A 9,640-nucleotide genomic window follows, 5' to 3' on the forward strand; every position below is an offset into this window, starting at 1 on the left:
GAGTTATCACACCGACCAGAGTCCTAATGGGAGGGACGAACAGTGTGGCTTACGTCCAATCAACAGTACAGCAAATGTTTGCTGAACTTTTCAACAACGGGCTAATGATTTGGATAGATGACCTATTGGGATATGATGCTACGGACAAAGGGCTGCTGACACTTCTCAGGAAGGTGCTAACTATTTGTGCCGAGAAGGGTCTCAAACTGAACCCGAATAAATGCAGGTTTTACCTTCGCGAAGCACTGTGGTGTGGTCGCGTGGTCTCGGGGGATGGTGTTCGACATGATCCCGCTAGGATTACGGCTCTCTCGAACCTACCGGAACCGGCAACAGGGCAAGAGTTGCAACAGTTTGTATGTGCACTAAACTGGATGCGGGCGTCGTTACCCGCATTCAACAAACTTGTGGATCCTTTAGTGAAAGTTATGGAGAGGGTGTACGAGCGTGCAGGTGGCCGCAAGAAAACACAAGTGCGCGTCGTAAAGCTGCGTGATGTTGAATGGGGTGATAATGAATCGGCCTGTATCGAAAAGTGTAAGGCTGCCTTACAAAATACACTGCTGCTGGCGCATCCAGACCCCGACAAGCTTCTGTCAGTCTATTGTGACGCGAGTGATGAATATTGGGGAGCAGCAATCACACAGATTCCTCGAGACCAGGTCGCACGCCCACTTAGTGAGCAGGATCACCAGCCGTTGATGATGCTGAGTGGTTCATTTTCGGGGGCCGCCAAACGATGGGCTATAGTGGAAAAAGAGGCGTACGCGATTGTTGAAACGTGTCGTCGGGCTGATTATCTGTTGCATCGTCCAGGTGGATTCGCACTATTCACCGACCATCGCAATCTCCGATATATCTTTGATCCACACAGCGTCACCAAGTCAGTGCCAAAGTATACGGCAGACAAGCTCCACCGTTGGTCACTACTGCTGATGGGCTACAATTATGAGATCCACGATATCGCGGGGGATGATAACGTTTGGGCAGACCTTCTGTCCAGATGGGGCTCAACCATTAAGACAATTTGCGCTATTCGACAAGTGGCGCTTCCTTTTTCGCCCCAACTGGATGACACATTTGTCTGGCCAACACGGCTAGAAATTGTGACTGCACAACGAGAAGCAACACCACCTTCCGGCGTCACTAAGGGCAATGATGAACTCTGGAAAGATGCACAGGGGAGGATTTGGATTCCTGATGAGGCAGCCGAATTGCAGGTGCGGGTTTGCGTCGTTGGTCATTTTGGCATCGCTGGCCACCGAGGTACGGCGGTGACGCTACAGCAAATTGAGAAACATTTCGTTTGGACTGGGATGAACGAGGACGTTGAATTTTTTGTACAGCGCTGTTTACATTGTGCGAGTACCCTTGGGGGACCTCCCCAACCGAGACTACTTGGCGAGGCCTTGCATGCGGAGCGCCCAAACGAGTTGCTTCATTGGGACTTTTTGTTCATGGGCAATAGTGACACAAACCAAGAATATGTACTGGTAATAAAGGACGACGCGTCCAAGTTTGTGTGGCTACTGCCATGTGAAGCAGCAGATGCAGACACTACATTTGCTGGGCTAGTGGATTGGTTCGCTTCATTTGGAGTATGCCGTGCCTGGGTGAGTGACCAAGGCACGCACTTCAAGAACAAGGTCATTGAGGCACTTCAGCATGCGCTCGGGGCGCAGCACCACTTCACTACCGCGCGCTGCCCGTGGGCAAACGGCACAGTGGAAGTAGTCATGCGAGAAACGCTGCGATGTTGCCGTGCCCTTCTTTCGGAATGGCGATTGCAACCTCGAGAGTGGCCGCGTGTGATCAAAATCGTTCAGTTGATATTGAACCATACACCATCGCCAGCAATTGGAGGGGTGGCCCCAGTCACGGCAATGACTGGGTTAAAGGCGATGGGCCCAAGTGATCATATCGCGATACCAGGACCTGTCCAAACAACTACTCTAGACCAAATCCAAGTCGATCAGCGTGACCATGTAGTGCGACTGCAGCAGGCACTGGAAGACATGCACAAACGAAGTGCACGGGTGAATACGGCGACCAGAGCTGCAGGACGCAAGCATCGAGCGAAGAAGAAGGGAACGTCTATGGCGCAATTCGATATAGGTGACTTCGTCTTGTATGCTGATGTTTGGCAACACGTACGGGGTAAACTACGGGTGAAGTGGTGCGGTCCGGCACAGGTCGTGGCGACCACATCCAACTGGATCTTTGAGATTCAGAACTTGGTGACAGGCCAGCGTAAAGAGGCTCATGCAAGTCGACTGAAATTTTATGCAGATGCGTCCCTCAACGTCACCGAGGATTTACTGTTACACGTAGCCCACAATGGCGAAGGACACGTTGTTCACTCGTTGCTGGAGGCGCGATACAATCGCCAGGAGAAGCGACACGAGATTAAAGTACATTGGCGCGGACTGGATGCTGTTGAGGACTCCTGGGAACCCGCAGACTTGTTACTGCAAGATGTTCCAGCGGTGGTTAAGGCATTTGTTCGGGGTCATGGAAACCTGACACCCGTGAAGGCACTTAAAAAGGCACTCCACATCAACTAGGGACGCCTGGGAGTTCCTGACAGCGACTCAATGGAAGGCCGCACTTAACTTTCTAGGGACAACTGTTCTAGAGGGGGAAGTGTTGTAGCTGAAGCTACAGCGTGTAGCCATTGCAGGGGTTTTGCCCAGCAACAGCTGCACTGATCAGGAGTTTTGCAACCGATGCGAACACGAGCCCAAGCGGTTGGGCAACGGACGACTTTAAAGAGAGAGCTCTAGTAGAACTACAACGAGTAGTGAAACCAGATGATCAATACATTCACTTCTACATTTACCGAGCGACAAACAACATCAGCGCTACGGTACAGCTCACCGTGTGCAGGCACTTGGTTAGACCGAACAACGGTCTGTCAGCGACATTTACAAATTTCCACCTCAGCACGAGCACTCAGTGACGTCAGCTTAGCAAGAAGTCTGTACCTCAGGACGATTCTACCGACGTGCAAACACTCGGCAACAAACTTCAGCTCCTCCGGGACATGCTCAAATCCTCAGCACGACGCACCGGAGTGCCCAGACATTTGGGGATGAACGACGAGCAACTCGGGGAATTCGGGTTACGCAGTACACGAGTTCAGCATGCATCTCATCGATCCCAGCAAATAGACAGAAGCAACAACACTCAGAACCATTCGGTCCGGCTGGACCATTACGTTCATGTGCAGTCCTCGAACGCCTACACACGACCAATTGCAGTCAAGTAGTGCCACGCATGCAGCCCCATGCCAGACACTGCGAGGCTCAATTGCAGAGCCCAGTCCGTTCACACCAATTCCACGTCTCCAATTATTCAATTGGGGGCTAATCTTCTCATTGCCAAGAACACGAATTAACCATCGCGGAGCCAGATCCGTTGTTGCAGCGCACGGTTTAGGAAAATTGACCACATTGGACGGAACGGCCACCAGATATGCCAACGAGGAGATTTAGAATCACGATTGCAGATGCAGCCTCACCGTGGGAAGATGTCGAGACCGGGGTGGATAGGACGTCTGCTCAACATCCAAAGCCACGAATAATGGTCGCTCAGCTTGGCGCTGCACACCATGGGGACCACCAGCACAGACGACCTCAAGAGCAGTATATATTCAAGACCATGCCTTCAAAGCAAACAACTCAACTGCCAGAACAGAAGCAAGGAACGAAGAGCCTCGTCGAGCACCCAACACATTCAACAATGAGCTGTCAATTCATGAGACTAGTCTCTCAGAGCACTGCTACGCAGTGTACCTCTAGCCTCGGCTCATATTCCACAACGAACAGCTCGACTGCCCCCTATGATACCGCACAACAGGAAATCTCTTGTAAACGCTCGACGCACGCTTCCTCTGCTCGTCAACAGCAGCTCAAGCGACGTTAAACCCTCATTGAATTCAAAACCAACAAGTTCATGGCCCTTTCACCCCTCAACGTGTTGTCACTGAAACAAACACCTATATTATCGTCGTTAGGCATCTCCCCCAGTACCGCTTCACAGATACCGCAGTTGCGGACGTGGCGGTGGGGGCGCCGGTTGGCTCTTCTTGGCGTCCCCCACTGCGAACGTCAGTTGCAGCGTGAGCATCTTGCCGTCCTTGTCCCAGTTGCTGAAGAACTTGCCCTCGCCCTTGTCCACGTCGTCATTGGGGATCTTGAACGCCACCGTCTCGTACGGCTCACAAGCGAACAGGAGGTACTGCCAGCGCTTGTCAGGCGCCTCCACCTTCTGCTCGAAGGCCGACATGAACCTGTGTCCGGGCTGCAACCTGTCTGCGATCTCCGGGTACGCCACCTGGAACAGGAGGATCCTGGCGCCCGTGTCCGGGTCTCTTTGCTTCGTCACCTTGTACCCGGGCAATCCGATCTTGAGAGCTCTCGGTCGAGCGGCCGCTGCAGCTGCTGCCGCCCTCGCCTCTTGAAGATTGGCAGTCGCAGTGGAGTGGGCCGCGTCTGCCGCCTCTTTGGCCGCTCGACGGGCCAAATTCGTCTGGTGGCGCTTGCCCTGCGTGTGCGCCAAGTAGTTGCCCTCGTTGTTGTGCAGCGCGAGGCAGAGCTTGCACTCGTACGAGCCCAGGTGGTTCTTCATGAAGTACGGGTCCTTGGCCAGGTCCACCGTCTCCAGCGCCAGCTTACGCAGCCGCTCGCGGCGGGCCACATTGCTCTGCGACTCGGATGCCACGCCTCCCGAGCCAGGCTTGGATCCCACGCGGTTCTGGAAGTCCATGGCGATTCGCTTTTGGCAATTGTTAGGAGGGCGGGAAGACGGTATGAGAGGAGGGAATACATTTAATTGGTATTTTATGGCGAAAATGTTACAGCTCATCGTGTAGCTCCAACATGCTGCAAAAATGGCTTACTACTACGTAGTACATCACATATCTCAACGCTCAGTATAACAACGAAAGAAACCAGGTAATGTTCATTCATTGCCTATTTCCGAGTAGAATTCACAAACCTCTTTACCCAGATAGTGTTGACTCTCGCTACGATAGCACAAGCAGAAGCCAACGTGATACCTACGGGTAGTCAATGTGGCGCGCGTTGTAGTACTTGGTGTAGCTCTTGAGAATCGGCCAGTTCTTGTGGCCGATCAGTGGATATACACCAATAAGCTTTAATTCTTCTTGCAGCTTGATTGGTTTCTTTCCCGCCAGATACCAGAACGGAAATTGAGCCTTAGCCTTAGCCTTTCGAGCTGCCGCCGCAGCTTTTGTCGCAATTTCCTTCCACCCCCTCTCTTCGTTGCTGGGTGAGTCGTCATCGTTCGCTTCGGCCGTCTTGTGGGTTCGTAACAACCTCTTTCCGCTTGCGCTGTCCTTCAGTGACTCAATAGTAGATACCGGGTCTGCATTGACCACCTTGGAATTCGATGCTGCAGACACAGCGTTGGCGCTTGCAAGGAGGCCGAAGATTGATACGATTAGGAGATGCAGACGCATTGGGACGCTTGAGCACTGAAACGCAAATTGAGGAATGCGCTGGCAATGCAAGCGCATTCTGCAAGTTGCATCAAAAGAAAAAAAATGGTGAAGCTGAGAGCCTGTTCACCATCTGGATAGACATCGCATCTTTGTAGAATTAACGGTGTTATACCATGTATAGTACTATAATAGTAGTGACTTGGTGATCGTGAGTTGCGAGGTTGCAAAATCACTTCAACTTACTAACTCAGTACAAGTTCGGAATTAAAAGAAGTCTCTCTGTACCACGTAATTTGGATCCCAAATCACTTGAAGTTTGTATGAGGAGGTTTTGACCAGAGGGAGTTGGTTACAGTAGTCTGGATCGCCGTACTATGGGAAAACAAGCGCTGAATAATGAGCTGTTATTAATCAAGTACACACGCCCTTCTCAGTAAGCGCAGTAAGGGTCACTGAAGCCATTTTAAAGGTGTTCGAGATAATGAGTTCGTACGTAGTGGTAGTAATTATGCCTCGGCGATCAGATATTACGTACGGGGCATGTATTGTGCTTTGCAGATGTTTTGTCGCTCCATTTAATGTCTTAGATCGACCTCGACCTCAAACGGCAATTCGAGGGCTTTCAATATCTAAATCCAACCTTGCGAACGATAATCAAGTCGAGTTGTCCTATCGTTTTCACCATCTCCATTTAAATCGAGCTCCAGACTTTATCATTCGACCAAAAAGATAAGTGAAAAGGACAAACGCATTGCAAAACACAATACATGTAAGTTACCTGTGCTACCACAATGATCACGACACGCTGAACAGATCCAAAGATCCCCATACGGATTTTCGTAACGGGAACATGTAGGCCTTCGGGAAACGTGAATCCAAACTGTCTATGATAGAGAGTCAACATTGATATACCTCACGTTTGTGTGATCCACACATACTGTACCGAATTCCCTATACACCTCACGTGTAGAAACGTGAGGTAAGTCAATTTAGACTGTCTATCATCTGTGCATCTCCGACATGTCTACGCCTTGTCATAGTACTCAAATAGTACTAGGGATTTGTATCCCGTGCAATGTAGACCAGTTAAGTGTATGACAGATAAAGGGTTATTATCTCCGCTTAGGAATTCCAGTCCTCACTTCTGAATCTTATGAATCCTTTCCTTTGGACCTCCAATACACAAGCCACCTTACAGGCCGACTTCCTCATCAAGAACCCTATCTTCCTTACTCTTCGCGCTATCCTCCACTGTCCTAATCCTCTGCCAATCGTTTCTTTAACAATCTGAACAGAAGCTGTAACACGTTAGAACCCATCACAGTGTGATTCACATATACTGTACCGAATTCCCTGTACACCTCACGTATAGAAACGTGACGTAAGTCAATATAGACTATCTATCATCTGAAAAGAAGCTGTAAGAGCCAAACTGGATTCATGTGCTTTCGTATTAATAAGACATATCTTGTCCTTTGAGAGCCGCCGTCTGACATCGTGTCTTATGTTTTACCATCAATGTGAATTATCATTGAAATTTACACCAGGTTTTTCCATGTCTGTGTATTTTTTACTTCCTCTGCTGGTTGGAAAAGATTGCCCTCCCAAACATGTGTTTTCTCCTGTGTTCTCGCTTGGTACGCGTTAATTAGTGGACACGACGCGGCTTGAGCTAAGCTTTCTAGCAGTCTTTTGAGCTTCAAAAAATGTTTGAAAACAGTGAAGCTTTGGCCAAGCATTATGAAGAACGACCACGCCTGCCGAGGCGAACATACCTATTTATGCATCTAATTAGCGCCAAAGCCACCACCACCGCCTACTATAATAAATGACCCCGCTGAAGCCTGTGGAAAGGCCACCACAGGTAATCATTTACACCCGGAGGAAGTACAGATGTCCCCGTCAAATGTGCAACTGCAAGCAGCAATTTACCTCGCACAGGTAGTACAGATGTGCATGGGACTTGAAACTGGTCGGGATGGGATGTACTGAGGTAGATGCAGCGTGGAGGGGAAATGTTGCGATGCGGGAAGCTTCTAGCACATGAAAACAATAAATTCAGAGTAGCTTAGTACTTTTGCATCTATATGGCACCTGTGGGAATCTTGAAACCTCGCAGTCTTTATTAGTCCGACGTTTGCAGATTTGGTGGGGACGTCTGTAGTTAACAATGCTTTTGACGTGCATTTCGTACGACATACTGGACTATATCATTGGCTAGAATCGCTCAGAGCACCTCACATAGTCTCCACTTCCCAGTTCCCCATTTCCTCATTTCCCCAGTTCCCCATCCCGTTCTGCGCGATCGTCCTCCCCCGAAGACCCCACCATTATTGCGAGAAACAATGGTGCTACTCCGAGCTCCTTAACGCCACCCACCGAGTCTCTCAACGCGGAGAACGTTCGCCGCGCATGTACAACCTCCAGGACTCAAACGGCTTACCGCAGCTATCGCCGCGGAATTTCTGTATGGATCCATGCGGTTAAGACGGACTCTGCGAGGTACTTTGACTCTAACGGTGAAATTGACGTCAATGTATTTACGCCGAAAGATTTTGAGGCCTTTTTGCTAGCTAAGACGAACGACACTGAAAACACTATCAAGGTCACAAACCTCAGCGGCTATCGGAATGTTATTAAAGACATCTTCCGGCAGAAGAAACTGCCACTCGCTGTCGCCTACATTGATGACGTGAAGACAATTTTCGCCAGTCTGAAGCTCATCGAAGCTGAGCGCAACCAGGGAGGAGCAGGCACAGGTGATCTATCTACGAGGAGGAAGCGGCAAACCTATTCAGAGTGGCGAATTATGATGCAGCACATTTCTGTAGCAATTCAACGCTAGACTAGAGCGCAACCACCTACCTCTATGACTGAACAGCAGGCAGCGATGCTGCGTATTACTGGGATGAACGGTCTGCCGATTAGCTCTTCTCGTCGCTCTCGTCTGTTAACAGAACTCAGGATCACCACGATGCTTCGTCTAGTTAGGGAGACAAAACACGAACAGAGCAACAACGCTCGCAAGTTAGCACTTAGACAGAGAAAGAGAAGACGCCAAGCAGAAATGCACTTACTTGAACGCTCTGCTTCAGTTTTGTCGCACTTGCCGAATACGTTTGACCAATAATATCACTTAGTTAGCACTGTCCTCGACACAAGTGATTGTCTATTGGCTGAAATAGACTGTCTTGGCTTCGCGCTCGGCCAGTACGACCCCGTGGACCTCCCGAGCGGCGAGAAGTTTGGCCTCATCGTGCACTACATCTGGAACGTGCTGCTGCCGGTCTTCACAGGCATGTCGGTCGCTCAGGGCCTGGCCTTCTTCATGGTCGCGCAGATGTCGTGCGGCGGTCTTCTCGCGATGGTTTTCAGCGTTGGCCACAACGGCATGTCCGTGTACGAGCGTGAGGAGAAGCCCGACTTCTGGCAGCTGCAGGTCACGACCACGCGCAACATCACGCCGGGGTTCTTCATGGACTGGTTCTGCGGCGGCCTCAACTACCAGATCGAGCACCACTTGTTCCCCATGATGCCTCGCCACAATCTTCAGAAGGTCAACCCGCTCGTTAAGTGACTATTCTTAGAGTTGTTATTTAGTTGGCTAAATACTTAAGTAGCGTTTCCTGCAGATAAATAGCGATTACATACGGCGGGAGTGAACACAAATACAGCAATCATTCAGGCGAACTCGAGATTTATGTACGATGATGGTCTGATTGGCAAGCAGCATGCTTTGATAAGTGCCCGACCCATGATGCAGGCCGACATCAGGCACCGCCCATTCAAACTGACGTCAGGTCCCGGCGGCAAGCCACAAATCACGGTGCAGTGTAAGGGTGGAGACCAAGTCGTTCCGTACCGCGGAAATATCGCTCATCGTGTTGATCAGGCCTTCATCGGCAAGGAGGTGAAGTAGTTCGACGACTCTCAGCTTTAGGCCTCGGTACAGCCCCCAGGATAGCGTACTGCGTATCCTCAACGAGTCGACGGCTGCCATAGTCGTGTATGGTATCAGCTCAATCGAATCTAGTTATCTGCTACAGTACAGAGGTACAACAAAGCAAAGTAAGACGACGATAATATAGGGTAGGAATCGGAAGGTGCTGTCATTTAGAGATTATTACGAAGAAGTCCTGGAGGTAAATAGAGAGCGTGAACCAGCATGGTTTCAAT

The 9,640-nt window shown here is 50.1% G+C and overlaps 3 protein-coding genes across 3 annotated transcripts; 1 reads left to right on the top strand and 2 right to left on the bottom strand.

Annotated features, from left to right (window-relative positions):
* Nucleotides 1–4,035: 4,035 nt before the first annotated feature.
* Nucleotides 4,036–4,767, bottom strand: KRP23_9476 (Splicing factor 3A subunit 2; the record flags this gene model as incomplete). The annotated part of the gene is made up of 1 exon (XM_067895034.1): nt 4,036–4,767. The coding sequence occupies one exon, from the start codon at nt 4,765–4,767 to the stop codon at nt 4,036–4,038; it is 732 nt and encodes a 243-aa protein (XP_067742655.1).
* Nucleotides 4,768–5,059: 292 nt separating this feature from the next.
* Nucleotides 5,060–5,539, bottom strand: KRP23_9477 (uncharacterized protein; the record flags this gene model as incomplete). Its single annotated transcript, XM_067895897.1, has 1 exon — nt 5,060–5,539. One exon carries the CDS (start codon nt 5,537–5,539, stop codon nt 5,060–5,062), a length of 480 nt encoding a protein of 159 aa, XP_067742656.1.
* A 3,223-nt stretch (nt 5,540–8,762) lies between these two features.
* Nucleotides 8,763–9,041, top strand: KRP23_9478 (Bifunctional delta 6-fatty acyl acetylenase/desaturase; the record flags this gene model as incomplete). The annotated part of the gene is made up of 1 exon (XM_067895035.1): nt 8,763–9,041. One exon carries the CDS (start codon nt 8,763–8,765, stop codon nt 9,039–9,041), a length of 279 nt encoding a protein of 92 aa, XP_067742657.1.
* Nucleotides 9,042–9,640: the final 599 nt, after the last annotated feature.

Source organism: Phytophthora ramorum, assembly GCF_020800215.1.
Source record: "Phytophthora ramorum isolate Pr-102 chromosome Unknown Phyram_PR-102_s0008, whole genome shotgun sequence".
Taxonomy (NCBI): Eukaryota; Oomycota; class Peronosporomycetes; order Peronosporales; family Peronosporaceae; genus Phytophthora; species Phytophthora ramorum.